We start from the raw sequence: 15,301 nt of genomic DNA, 5'->3' as shown, positions 1-15,301 counted from the left end.
CATGCTATACTTATTCTTATGATCTCTGATTTCTTGTAAGTAGTAAGACGAAATCCTTCCAAACTTAACTCTGAGAGCTTCTTCGATTCTAACGTAATCCCTTTGCGTACTCTCATCCAACTCAAAGACAGCATTGCATCCACCCTAGGGCAGTCTACTAATGAACCAGGCAGCCTGATCGACAGAATTACATGTTTGTGTCTTACAAGCTAACTCAGAGGAGTTAGACAATGTAGTCCCTGTTTCCCGTCCTGGTCCGTGCAATGGTGTACTCTTCCCTTCCCCACAGCCGGGACAGTTGCCATAGATACCATCTCCCCACCCACCAGTTCACCTGAATAGGGAGGGGTGCTCTAGCTGCTAAAATAAAATTGTTAACAGGAGATGGGCTAGACCCTGACTTCTTTGATCACTAAGGGACACAGACACCAGAGTGAATTTTGTAGGGATCCCAATGGGGACCCCTCTTTATCTAATCAAACCATTCATACCTTTTATACCGTTTCCCTTTTCCCTGGGATTCCCCTGGCATGGGATCCAAACTGACTGGGGACCTGCTACCTCAGCTCACCCCCCCTTGGAGGGGTCTCACAGACCCTTAGCGTGAGTCTGGCACAACAGACCCCCCCTACCTAAACTCAGGTACCACCCACACAGATTGTGAGGCCAGAGGATGGGCAGGCTGCCCACTAGCCACTACCTCACGCCAGAGTACCTCTGCTCTACCCCATATTTTAACTAAGGGCCATCTCTACATAATGTCCTACCCCTACTTAACTATTCAATCTACTTAACATACTACCTATAACTTACCCCAACTCTATACTTCCCCTACTTAGCAATTACCCTACATAATAATTAAATGAATATAAACATGTAAGTACACATACATATATACATTGACTTACAACATATATACAACATAACACACTATGTCACAATGGGCACAATGGGGTGACTGCTGCAGTCAGTCACCCCTTCACAGTACCTTCAGGTCTGTCCTTGTGGTGCTGGCTCTGGGATGGTGGCTGGCTGCAGGCATTTCTGGATAGTGATGCTATATGATCTTAGGTCTTCTCCTGGATGACAAGGCTGGAAGGTTGCTAGGCTAGCTGGGGCTCCTTGATGACAAATAGGGCCCTGGGCCCTCTTCTTTCTTCAGGATGGCCCTACCCATGACGTGGGGCCCCCGTACTCACTGCACAGCCCACACCTTATACATAGTACTGGGAGGCCTCCTGTGCAAGTGGAGGGCCTCCTATTCTGGCCGTGCAGCACGCAGCCCACCCAACATCACTGCCCGACCGTGACCATTTTGTCTTCTGGGGACGCTGCGACGTTCACCGCCCCTTTGCCCATGGCCATCTGGTATTTGGCGGTGTCCGCATTACAACTGGGAATGTCGCTGATCTCACATACACGGTCCGCTGCCTCGTTGTAGCTTCAGGCCCGCCCCCGCTGCAATGCATCGCTTTTCTTCACCCGGGCTGCTCCACTGGGTCGCCCAAGGCTTTCTTCACCTGCACCGCTCAAAGGAGCAGCCTGGAACATCCTCCTCCTCCTCATCTCCAACTGGGTTGGCCAGGGAGACTTCATGTTCACTGCTCCACCGGCTTTCTGGTTGCCGCCATTCAACTCACCGGCTGCGCCTAGCATACGCATCCCGGGAGGACTTCATAGACGGGCCCGCCTTGCTGACCTCTAGGCTGGCCTTTGGGGGCACAGCCGGGAAGTCTGGTCTGGTTTGCCAGCACATGTGGCCCAGGATGGGCTGTTTGTTATGGGCCCAGGCAGCACCTAGCCCGTTGCCTGGGCCGCCAATATTACTGGCCTGTCCGGTCTGGTGTTTGGACTGGTCGACAGGTGCCACAGCCCGGAGCGGTCAAGCTGCCCCTGACATTGTCGGAATAGAAATATTATGCATCCTATTGTAATAATTGTATGTGTATTGGCCTACGCCAAGTTGTCTAACCATCATGGGCGAACAAACTCCACGACAAGGTCTTGACCTTAGAGAGATCAATGTAAGCCGCCATCTTGGACTAAACCGCCATTTTAGGTTCTCCTGTTATGTAGAAGTCACCCTGAACATCAAAATGGAGGCCAAATGACATTCTGAATAAGATTCTGGCCGTTGTGACCTCCGTACAGCTGAATAATTAATATGCCTGCAGGTCACCTGTCGGGGTCGCGAACAGAGACCTTGTCCTACTGATGACCTATATGTAAATGTACTACTTATATCAGCGAAACTAATCGAAATGCATATATTAAAGGTTGACCTGGCAAGGAACCCTAAGACCGGAATTATATTTCGCAGAAATGGTTAACCCTCAAGAGGGTTGGCCAAGGGCTGGACAAATTGTATAAAAGGCCCGGTATTCCAATATGCGGTCTCTCACTAACACATCAAACCCTCGTTGAAGTTCGTTATGTTATACTGAGAGCCGAATAGCTTTCCGTTTGTCAATTGACTTGGTAACTGTTGTAGCTTGAAATAAAGCACTTGTATGTTTCTCTGTAACCTGTGTTGGTGTGTTTCTTTTTGGGCTTCCCGGCCTCATATTATTGTTCTGTTTTCATAGTTGGCGCCCGATTAGGGACCTTCAAGATTGATGCCGGATCATTGAAGGTTGACGCAGTCTATCGAACCGGGATCGGACGGTGTGATACTGCGGGCCCGACCGAACGAGACGCGATGCCTCGGCAGCGCTGCACGATCCAATCCTTGGACGATAGTCGTGTGGTCTGACACGGCATCTTGACAGGGGTCCATTTTTGAGGCGGGCAGATTTGTTGAAACCACCAAACACAAGGTAAAATTGGTTAGCTAAGTTCTTTGGTAAACCGTACGGTCCTCCTTAGGTTTGGTCAGGTGTAGTCGTGACCCGACTCTTAATTTAACCCTGACAATTTGAATTTGGCGTATTGTATCTGCAGACACAATTATTGACCAGGTAACACCAATTTTTTGTGAAATGCCTGGGAAATTGTCTAGCTGCTTTAGGGCACTGTTCCGCAGCGATCGACAATCTTTGGAATTTAGCCGCCCGGCACCACAGGAGGGGTCGCCGCCGTGTACTATGTACTGTAAGCATGGCATTGGAAGTATAGTATTTAATGATATTTGGCACAGACAAACAAGACATGCCCCCGAATTTCAGTGGCCAATCAATGGTAGTTTTGAGATCCCCCGTATTGAATACCTAGAATTGGTCTTGTTAAAGAAGAAGGCCAGACCTGCAGCATTTGATGTTTTGCAGAATTGGAAAAAAGAAGCGTTGCAGCAGCTTAAAAGTAGGGATAAGCATGCACGTCATCATAAAACGAATGCCGAAAAGGCGTTGTTATATGATAAGGAAAAACATTCAGAGTCAGTCAAGAGAATGGATAGGGCTTTCTCACTCGGTATCCAGAAAATCTATCCCTCTAAAGATTTTCATGCTTCCGAAGAATTTATTGATAAATTGGTAAACGAACGCAGGCCTGGTGCCTCTGCACCACCTCCGTATGATCCTCTCCCTGGTGCTCTGCCCATTCCTGCTGTTATTCCTGCTGTTATTCCTGTTCCCCCTATACAACCTATTGTTCCTATTCCTCCAGTTGTTGTTCCTCCACCTACTCTACCACCCCTTCCCCTTGCGCCGATAGTCGCACCTCCATTGAATTTGCCCGCACCTCCGCTCCCGGGTGGTTCTCTGACTGAAGTTGATCAGGGTGCGGGGTCAAAGATCGTCACTCGAAATACTGTCTCTGCAGAGAAGAAACGGGAATTATTTGCATGGGCTAAGAATTGTATGGAGAGAGGTGATCAAGCTGATGTTTTCTCCACATTATCAAATATGGGCAATTTTCCCGAGAAAAATGTTTTTATTGAAGGTTTGGGGACTTATTTATGTGTAATGTGGGGTAGATTACATAATACAGATCTCCGACAAGGGTTGAGGGATCTGAATACTTTAGCGCTTTCGAGGGACACTGAGGAGAAAGTACATGGTCATGTTGAGAGGTTATTTGAGTATAGGAGGGACTTAGAAAGATTACAGGATGAGGATGATGAAGACGACAGTATGTATGTACAGAAACAGTTCCTTCCGTGTAGTAAATCGGCATCTGAGGAAGTATGAATCTGTACCAAAGATGCGATTCGATGGATCTCAGATTCATCGATACCGCCAGATGAAGTGTATGACACGTATAGTCAGTATACGGTAGAAATGCAGAGGAAGGTGATTCAGGTAATGGTACAGTACCTGCAGGATGAATGTGTAAGGAAGAAGTTTAGTTGTCCTACAGAGTTATTGGGTATTTGTAAGAGGGCTTTTTCGCACAACACTTCTTCGACTGCCTTAGCGCTCGACCTGGCTCTGTTGCTTAGTAAGCGATCGGAATTACCTATATCTCAGTTGCCTATGAGAGAGTTTCCTCCAACATTTGTCCCAAAGGTTGAGATTCCTGCTAACGATGGGACAGGTGCACCCGCTGTGGACATTCCCGCACATTATGTATCACAATTTGTTCACGTCCCGTTTTCGCGACAGGAAGTGAACACTATTAGACAATCAATTCCTGATATTAGGAAAAATCCGACAGGATTCTACAAAGAGATAGAGTCCGTTTTACAGTCCTCTGTGTTCACCTTAAGTAATATTGACTTGCTATTCCCTGTACTCCTGCCCGTAGATTTATGGAAGCAGGTTCGAACAATAGACGATGTGCCTGGGTTGGGAGATAAGTGGGCTAACATAACTAGGTTTGATGGGGAAAGACCAGCTGGTGAGAAACCACCTCAGGTAATACTCACTTTGCCTGATAGAATTGTTGCAAAATTGAAAAACATAATTCCTGAGAAAATAATTATTTGGGACAAGCTTACGGCCTGTGTTCAAGGAAAATCTGAAGGTGCCACCGAATTCTTTAATTGATTCGAACAGGTATTCTCTGACTTCAGTGGACAGGACTTGGGCACAGAGTCTGGGAAAAGGTTGTTTGTGGACAAATTTGTGCGTGGATTGCTGCCTGACATCCAGTCACAGATTATGTCCTCTGAGAGCGCTTGGCAGGGGAAATCCCAATCCGAAGTTTTGCACATGGCTCAGTATTATGAGAACCGTGTTAATAATGAAAAAGAGAGAATAGAGAAGAGGAAAGGAGATTTGAAGACTAAAGTATTGTTACAACAAATTGTTAGAAATCCCAGAGGCGGTAATTCACAGACCAGAGGTCAGTATGTTCCGAAAGGGAACGTCCCCTTGGGTCCTGTGAATATTAATCAATGTGCCTATTGCTGCCAGGAAGGTCATTGGCGTGCACAGTGCCCCGTCCTTCGACAGAGGTCAAACAACACATTTGGGAGTATGGGTAGACGACCTAGAGGTCGCCCCGGAGTGGGGGGCCCTGATAGAGGTCAGTTCTCACAAGATCCTCAGCAACCTTTTTCACGGGATAATCAGACTCTGAGTGTGGCACAAGAAACATATTTGATCACCCTTCTGCTGCCTACCTTTCTGAAGAGCTTCCTTTCGACGATATCTTGTTTCGTTAGGATTGCCCAAAGCAGGGTTTGGAACCTTCACCTATTCCCGTTAGTCAAAAAGGTCCCTACGTTGAACTGTTAGTGGGGAATAGGAAACATCAGTTCTTGATAAACACTGGAGCACAGAAGTGCTCCATTGATCATTCTCGGGTTCCAAACATTCCACTGTCAGGGCAAACTAATGTTTCTGTAGGGTTTTCTGGCATACCAGTTGCTTGTCCGGTTTCTTCGCCGGTGCCTGTTTCTTTGGGTCCCTTTATGGACCACTGTCCATTCCTCTTGACTTCGAACTGTGGAGAGAATTTGCTGGGGTTAAATCTGTTGAAGAAATTAAATGCAGTAATTCATTGTTCCTCTGACGGAGTGCGACTGACGATTTCACCACAGCAACTTCCCAGTTCTCAGTTTCTGACTCGACCATTGCCTCCTGAGTTTAGCGTTGTCCCGGAATGTTTGTGGGCGGTCGATGACAATGATGTCGGGGTATTGCAGGTTGAACCTGTTAAAATAGTTTTGAAACATGGAGTTAAACTACCACGCATTCTGCAATATAAAATATCAGTTGAGGGCGAGCGTGCTTTGAAGTGCATTGTTTCCGATTTTGTGCATCGAGGAGTGATCGAAGAGATTGCAGGAAGTTTATGTAACAGCCCGATTTTACCCGTATACAAGAAAGGCGACAATGCAATCCCATTCCGTTTCATAATTGATCTACGCGCTATTAATAAAGTTGTCGCCCCACAATTTCCAATTGTGCCTGATGTGACAACGATACTAACGATGATCCCTGCTACAGCTACTCACTTTAGTGTTGTGGATCTGAAGAATGCTTTCTTCAGTATTCCTATACACAAGGATAATAGATATTTGTTCGCGTTCACCTTGGGGGGACGTTCGTTCACATTTACTCGTGCACCTCGGGGTTATACTGAAAGTCCAAGCATTTATAGTAGGGCTTTGAAAGAGCAGCTTGACACCCTTGAATTGCCATCTACTTGTACACTGCTTCGATGACTTGCTTTTAGCTGCAGATTCTGAAAGTGCTTGTAAAGAAGGCACTGTATTGTTGCTTATTCATTTGGCTGAACATGGTCATAAAGCTTTGCTTAAGAAATTTCAATATTGTTGTCAGGAGGTCGCCTATTTAGGCTATCTCCTGTCAAAGGAGGGGAGAAGATTGACACCTGAAAGAATAAAACACATTTCTGGCATGTCTGTTCCAAATACACAGAAGGAAGTCAGAGCCTTAATAGGTATGGCTTCTTACTGTAGGCTGTGGATCCGAACTTCTCACTAGTGATAAAACCGATGTTGTCCTTGACGAAGAAGGGCATTTCTTTGCCGCTGCCATGGAAGTCGGAACATCAACGATCATTTGAGCTTCTCAAAACCGCGTTATGCTCTGCACCGGTTCTGGGTACTCCAAATTACAATAAGGCCTTTGTGTTGTTTGTGCATGAATGTGTGATGGATGTGCTTTGGCTGTGTTAACACAGGAACACGGAGGGAAGAATAGACTGTGTGGCTACTACTCTTCCGCCCTTGATCCTGTCGCATGCGCTTTGCCAAGATGTTTGAGAGCCGTCGCTGCTGCTGCCGCGTCTGTAAGACAGAGTGAGGGAATGGTCCTAGGCCATTATTTAACCCTGATGGTACCTCACTCTGTAGATGTCCTATTGAATAAAACCCAAACACAGCACCTCACCTCTGCACGGCTGACGAGGTATGAATTGACTTTGTTTGCCCCTCACATTCAAATTAAGAGGTGTTGTGTTCTTAATCCGGCTGAACTCCTACCTTTCCCGCAAAATACTGTTTGCGGTGATGAAGGATCACATGACTGCCTGTATACTACTGAACAGGAAACAAAGGGCAGGATAGACCTTATAGATACTCCTTTGGATAATGTGGAAAGGGAGCTGTTTTGTGATGGCTCCTGCTTCAAACTTCCGGATGGTACATCTACAGCTGCTTATGCAGTCACTACATTCAGTACGGTTGTTGAAACTAAGAGAATTCCGCATAACTCCGCGCAGGCTTCAGAGATTATAGCGTTGACCCGAGCTTGTGAACTCTCCGAAGGGCGTACAGTAAATATATATACAGATAGCCAGTATACCTTTGGGATGGCTCACAACTTTGGGAGGCTCTGGTCGGAAAGAGGGTTCCTAACCTCACATGGGACCAAGATTCAGCATGGCCCCCTGATAGTGCAATTGCTCTCGGCACTCGCGCTCCCTAGTCAGTTAGCGATCATGAAATGTGCAGCGCATCGTAAGGTCACAGATGATGTGGGGAAAGGGAACGCTTTTGCTGACCAGATAGCCAGGCAAACGGCCACAGACCTTAGTGCAGACATGTATGCTCTAAGAGAAACAAGAGATGCCTATGTAATGGATGAGGGTATTGGGTCTGTACGAGATATCCAAGCTGATGCCACAATATAAGAGTCTAAAAAGTGGGCCGAAGGGATGGGGAAACTAGATGAAGATGGGTGTTGGGTGGATACATCTGAAGGGAAATGGTTGCTCCCTGATTCATATGTGCTGGCGATGGTTACGATGGCACATGGTCCTACGCATGTGTGTGCTCAGCAGATCACGAAAATGTTAGAACAAGTCTGGGTAAAAGATAAAATTTTGGAAAATCGCGCAGCGCTATGTCCAAAATTTCAGGATTTGCTTACAGCACAATGTGGGAAAGGGGACAGTAACTCCAAGGTGTAGTTTTGGGCCTCCTTCTGTTCCCTTCGAGGTCATCAACTTTGATTTTATTGAGATGGAACAGTGTAACAATCTAAAATATGTCCTTGTGATCATTTGTGCTTTTAGTAAATGGGTTGATGCTTTCCCCGTTAAGGATGCTACTACCATGACCACTGCGAAGACTATGGTAAAGGAGTTCTTCCCACAATTTGGGCTGCCAAGAGTAATTTGGTCGGACAACTGTCCACATTTTGTTGCAGCAGTAATTTTGCAGATATGCACAGCATTACACATTGAAAAGCGATTTCACTCGGCTAGACATCCTCAAAGTGCTGGGTTGGTAGAGAGACATAACGGTATCCTAAAGAATAAGCTTGCTAAAACATGCGCTGGCACCAAACTGAAATGGCCGGACGCTTTACCTATTGTATTGTTAGCCATGCATGCCACACCCCAAACTAAGACTGGGCTCTCTCCATTTGAGGTAGTGATGGGGAGACCTGCTAATATTTGGGGTCTTCCGAAGCCTAAAGCGTTGAGAGAGGTTGAAAATGTATTGCTTGTAGACTACTGTAACCAGTTGACTAAAAATCTGTATCTCATTTATCATCAGGTTCGATCAGCTTTACCTGTACGGTTTACGGGCCCAGGACACAATATTCAGCCTGGAAGTTGGGTCCTGGTGAAGGCCTACGAAAGGTCTTCCTGCCTCGCGCCTCACTGGTGGGGACCCTACCAGGTGCTGTTGGTCACCCAGACAGCAGTGCGGGTGGCTGGAAAGAAGCATTGGATCCACGCGACGCATGTCAAGAAACTTCCTCACCCAACGCCACACGTTACAGAAGAAGCAGAACCCCTCGCTGATGCTACAATCTCAGATCCTGGAGTAGCAAATAGCGCTGTGAGTGTGTCGGAGAATCCCTCTGAGCCCGTGGCGCTTGGGGAACAGTCCATTTTGTCTCCACACTCTTTGGAAAGGTCGCTTCCGGAAAACATTGTTTCAAGTTCGTCGCCTCTGATACGTTGCTTCCCTCAGGAAGTGACGTTCCCTTATTTCCGGATCAAACAGTACCGGGAACCACTAGGTACGACCTTCGACGACGAAAATAGAACTACGGCACGGGTTTTGCCTGTGCATCTGGAAAAGAAAAGAGTCATTGAGAGTTTTGTTCTTGCAAAAGGAAGTTTTGGAAAAGAAAGGGATTCTGCTGGCTAGGGTTGGGGAAGGACTAAGAAGTCGCGCGACCGTAGTGTCGCCAGCAACGAACATTGGGGTCGTCGATTGAGAAACTACGATGTCTGCCACCTCCACCGCTGTTGCTCGCATTGGACTTGTAAATAAGGGGGTAACCAACTCGGACAATGAACAATGTGCCTGGGCCCCGAAAACGTATTGCTGTGTTGTGATGATAGTAATTGGAATTTGTATAGTTACTGCCGTGGGACTCTGGTACTTTGAAGAAATTTAACCTCTAGACCCACTATTGCCAATTGAAATTGTACCTACTGCTCTGACTCCCTCTGTACACCTTCCTACTTTGTCATCTAGGGACTCCCAGCATAGACGAAAGTATCATAATAACACTTTAATGATAATAATGAATTCAACGCATGCCATTTTTAATAAGAGTAATTGCTGGATCTGCACCCATTTACCGCAAAACGGGAACAAGGGGCTAGGATGGTATATTCACCCTTTACCTTTAATGACTGCTTGCTATGCCTCTCTTAGAGCACTATTCTTTGGCCGTTGGAAAGACAGCATCTCAGGGAACTTTGATGGAACTAATTTAAATGATTTTGAGAAACGTGAATTGACTCCCCTGGGATGCTCGCTTTTTGCAAATAGAAGTAAGCCTAATGTTGCTTCTATTAGGCCATCTGATAAACTGTCTCTTCCTTTCCAAACTTTAATTTCCTTTAAAATGGCTCCGATAGGCAATAAGGACGCCGTGCCTCCTTTGTACTCTATTAACCATAGCCCCGATTCAGTCCCCTTCTGTGTACAAAGGAATGGCACTCGGTCAATGGGAGATTTTGAAGGCTGTGTGAACATTGTAAATTTGACCGGAGAGAACAGACCTCTGTATGTAAGGGGGCCTGTCTATTTCGTTTGCGGTAGTACAGCATTTCCCTGGTTGTCCAAGGATTGGCAGGGAACCTGTTATTTAGGAATCCTGTTACCTGGGGTATTCATAGCTAGCACATTGGAAGTTTTTAAGGCTCGCCCACGGCGGGACGAGAATGGAGATACCCCTGGGCAAATATTGGGAGATATAACAAAATCAGTTGTGCCATTTTGGGGACAGATAGCAAATTCTGAAAATATTAGGGGGCTAGCAAGAGTACTGGAGAGAACCATCAACCGGACCACGGATATACTATATAATATGACACTGTACCAGAAAGCAATAAGATTGGTAGCTTGTTGTGTTTTCGTACCAGATTCCTCACTGACAATTTTCAAAGCAATACAGAACTTGCACGTCCTTAGTTCAGAAGTGCATGTTCCTGTGGGAGATTGGAGTATTAGTGCTTGGTTCTGGGATTCCCTACGATCCTGGGGTTGGAAGGTGCTTTCTGTCATACTGGTTATTTTGGGAATTATGCTATTCCTTTGTTGCTGTATCCAATGTCTACCTAGTATATGTGCAATGCTAGGGGGATGTTGCGCTCAGGCGGTGAGCACGATAGGACATAAAATGTATGCCCCAGATACAGCATCTAAGGGGTTTGTGTTGCAAGAGGTTCTGGTGAATGACCTAATGGCTATAGATATTACAGATAACGATTCAGGATGCATGGAGTTATTTACAAAGACATTAGAAATAGTATTAGCACTTGGCATAGGCCAAAAGGAGGGTTTGTCGGAATAGAAATAATATTATGCCTCCTATTGTAATAATTGTATGTGTATTGGCCTACGCCAAGTTGTCTAAACATCATGCGCGAACAAACTCCACGACAAGGTCTTGACCTTAGAGAAATCAATGTAAGCTGCCATCTTGGATTAAACCGCCATTTTAGGTTCTCTTGTTATGTAGAAGTCACCCTGAACATCAAAATGGAGGCCAAATGACATTCTGAATAAGATTCTGGCGGTTGTGACCGCCGTACAGCTGAATAATTAATATGCCTGCAGGCCACTTGTCGGGGTCGCGAACAGAGACCTTGTCCTACTGATGACCTATATGTAAATGTACTACTTATATCCACGAAACTAATCGAAATGCATATATTAAAGGTTGACCTGGCAAGGAACCCTAAGACCGGAATTATATTTCGCAGAAATGGTTAACCCGTAAGAGGGTTGGCCAAGGGCTGGACAAATTGTATAAAAGGCCCGGGTATTCCAATATGCGGTCTCTCATTAACACATCGAACCCTCGTTGAAGTTCGTTATGTTATACTGAGAGCCGAATAGCTATCCGTTTGTCAATTGACTTGGTAACTGTTGTAGCTTGAAATAAAGCACTTGTATGTTTCTTTGTAACCTGTGTTGGTGTGTTTCTTTTTGGGCTTCCCGGCCTCATGTTATTGTTCTGTTTTCACAACATAAGCAGCTCAGCCCCCTTGGATTAGTCCCTGGGGGGTTTCCGAGGTGCCGCCTGGTGCCATTAACAGGATATAGGCCTGGGTTGGCAGTCAAAGCAGCTAGTCAGCCCAGAATTACTCCCACATCCCTATTGCATCCCTCTTCTTCGTCCCAGTACTTACCCATGAGGCAACTTATTTATTTACCAACACAGATGCATTAATCTAGAATACTACAAGTGCGTGGAAACCATCTATTCTTCATGTATATACAATCACAGTTAAGGATCCAATAGGACCGTTTGTTATTCACCACAGACTCCTAAATCAAGGAAAGTGACTTTTGAGCAACCAACTCGGGAACTAAACTCTCACCTTAGCACTTGCCTCCTTTTACCTCCAGAGATGCCTACCTTACAGCCGGCATCCACCCCCACTGATCTCTCGTTGAGAACATATTGAGGAAGCTTACAGCAGCATGCGCTGCTTCCTACAAGCAAGGATAAATTGAAATCCTGCTCCACACCAGCGATACAGCAATCAAAATCTACCCCCCAGGGAGACCTTCTCCAGGCCCTGAAGATGAAGGCATCTTGCCGAAACGTCTAAAGGACCAGCACTTCATTCTCTACCGAGTCCTTCCAATCTTTTGATTTAGATCTAGACGTCGACCACATGTTAGGTCACCCCTTAGCCTGGCTACATACAACCAACTGCGATACCATCTATTGTTGTCTAATTAGCTGAAGTTTGTACTATGTACCTGTACTATCACTTGTCACTATAGGTGGTGGTTACACATTGATTTCCAAAGCACTATACTGTTTTAAGCTTTGTATGAATGCAATTTCATTGTTAACTCAGTTACATCAAGGTTTTGTGAATAGGAACTACCCTGAATGTACTGAACCCCTTTTTACCCCTCCAAAAAAAACATAAAAAAAGAGAACGGATGCATGACTTTGACATGCATTAACAGCAAAATAAACAAAAAATCTGTACCCTTCACATCGATTTTTGTCTGTATTTCTCAAATTTAATGAGTATTACTACATTCACAATGTCTCTGTCAGTTTGTGACATGTTAAAATAATTCCAGGCCCATTTAAGTTAACAAATAGACCTCAATACTAAAGACGTCAGGGCAGACCCCTCTTTGTACCAAGGATCCAATTAGGACATCTACCAGACTTAAGAATTAATACAGTTTTCTAAGAATATTGTTTAGAACCACTTCTGGTGTAAGGTTCTGGGAAACCAACTTTAGTGGTCCTGCAAAGTAAGTGAAGTAATTTATATGCTTATACAGGTCACAGTCTGGTGACCCAAAATGGGAAACCGACCACACTTAAGTATTCAGTGAGTTCAAAGGACAATACTGTAATAGTGCCAAAAGTGTGGGGTGAGGATGTTAAACCAATATCATAAAGGCCTTGTAAAGCTATACAAGGCAGCATCAGCACACCAAGCTGATTTTAAAGATCCCTGGCCAATCCTAACAACTAAGCTCAATAATGTTCCAGGTAAGGGATCAGATTTTGGTTACTTCGGGGCAGTTTCGAAAATATTTGAAGTTCTCCCATAGGAAAAAAAAGTCCTTGATATAGCGGTAGCCCTAGAGTCAGCAGAATGCAATATGTGTAAGTGAGGTTTCCAATGAATAGAGTGGCCAGCTACGCATCGCAGTTCTCGAGGGGGAGCCTAGACAGTATTCTCATAGGAAAGTTCCACCACCAACCATCAGGCCCAGGTAGCTGCAGCAGTGGACATTGCACCCATTGGAATGAATGGGGGACATGGTGACTTTACAATACAGTAAGTTTGCACCCAGCCATAGACAAATTCTGATCAACCAAAACAACAAGCCAAGGTAAGTTAGGGCTGTAGGGGACTACTACTCACACCATGGTGTCAGCCATTGAAGGCCTGGGAGCAAAGTCTTCTACGATTAATAACATGGACAGCTGGGTCCAGGGATTTAGCGACTCCGATCTCCATCAGCAACCTTTTGGGAATGGATCACGACATGGCTGGACCAGGCTGAAGCGACAGGGAGGGCTCTGCAATGGCTCCCGCAAAGATGGAGAAGCCCCGGGACACCTCAGGCTAAGTGAATAGTTGGAGTGACCCGGCACAGGTCAAGTTGTACATTTTAAATACCTTTAGCTCTATATATTGAATTTTCTGTATCACGGTCAATTGTGATGTGAAGAACAGAAAATTAGAAAGTGATTTTCACAATTTCCCCGACTTGGTACTGAGCACTGGCTTAACAGATATGAACACTTTTGTAAGGCTGCATGTTAACTTCTGACCGTGTTTTTAGGAGCATGTGTAGGTATTACAATATCATAGGTCAACCACAATCCTTTTCACAGCCTTTTAGATTAAATGTATTGTCGCACAATGTAAATGCAATGTCCCCCTCCCCCTGCACACACCGATCTGTTACTTACCGGGGCCCCGGATGGCCCAGGGGCACCATCTAGACCGTCCCGCCCGTCAGCACCGCGCAGGCCTTCGGCACCAGGTGAGCCAGATCCACCTCGCTCTCCCTTCGCACCTGTGTAGGGTAATGTACCAAATGATGATTAAATCAGCCACCTCTCGTTCACAAACTTTGCAGAGGCTCAGCAGGAAGACAAATAAATGCTCTTGCCTTTGGTGGTAACAAGCATAGATTCTCCTTTGTGCCCCTTTGGTCCTGGAAAGCCAGGTGCCCCAGAACGTCCCTAATTACAGGGGAAATATAAATATGCAGACATTTTAAAACAATATATATTTTTTCATAACAATATTTCATTGGGTTTTTATAAACGATCATTACAATGAGTACAAGGAAAGCAGATCAACAATCACCGAGCATAGTAAAATGACATTGACTCTAGGTGGGGGCAGTAAGAGGGGGTGGGGGTAGGAGGGTCATGCACTCTGACATGAGACAAGGGAAAGCATCAAGGAGAGATGGGCATTGCCTTAAAAAACATCCAATGGTAATCACAATGCTAGTGCGCCACCGGTGTGCGCATCTACACGGCGCTGAGACAGCAACACATTATGAAGGGATTGAGCGGCCAGAATCTCTGGAAATTGATCAGTGTGCAGTGAGTGATTTATTGTTTATCCACACACCTAAAAAAGTAGAAAAAGGCAGAGTACCCTAATCAATATAGGATTATGAGCAAGTCCATAAGCCCCGTTGAGATGATCGTTGAATTTATCAGCCCCGCCACCCCGGACCGTGAGCTGTTCCTTTTGCATGTGTTAATTTTGGACATTCCCACTGAGTGGCAGTTCATCGGCTGATGATAAAAACGTTTGAAAAGTCGCATATGGGATCCTACGAGTTCTCAAATTAGCTCAGTCTGCTGGTCTGGTCACTTTGAACGTAAGGCCCTACGTAAGGTCCTTTCTTTCTTACCCTCCCAACTCCCTGCGCCTGTTGTTGCCTCTGCGGTTTTTGGTCATCTCGATTATGGCAATTCCCTCTATCTCGCACAGCCGGCCTACCTGCTCCACCGGCTTC

General features: G+C 45.6%; 1 protein-coding gene across 1 annotated transcript in view; it reads right to left on the bottom strand.

Annotated features, from left to right (window-relative positions):
- COL4A2 (collagen type IV alpha 2 chain) overlaps positions 1-15,301 on the bottom strand; it is a 730,687-nt gene that overhangs the window by 193,251 nt on the left and 522,135 nt on the right. The window contains exons 23-24 of the mRNA XM_069636740.1: positions 14,435-14,507; positions 14,232-14,338 (exon numbers count right to left, since the gene is read on the bottom strand). Coding sequence (XP_069492841.1) covers positions 14,232-14,338; positions 14,435-14,507 — 180 coding nt within the window. The remainder of the gene's footprint in view (positions 1-14,231; positions 14,339-14,434; positions 14,508-15,301) is intronic.

Source organism: Ambystoma mexicanum, chromosome 7p (genome assembly GCF_040938575.1).
Source record: "Ambystoma mexicanum isolate Mex_15411 chromosome 7p, UKY_AmexF1_1, whole genome shotgun sequence".
In the NCBI taxonomy this organism is placed as follows: domain Eukaryota; kingdom Metazoa; phylum Chordata; class Amphibia; order Caudata; family Ambystomatidae; genus Ambystoma; species Ambystoma mexicanum.
Note: the sequence above shows the minus strand (reverse complement) of the source record. Positions and strands in the feature narration are given on the sequence as shown.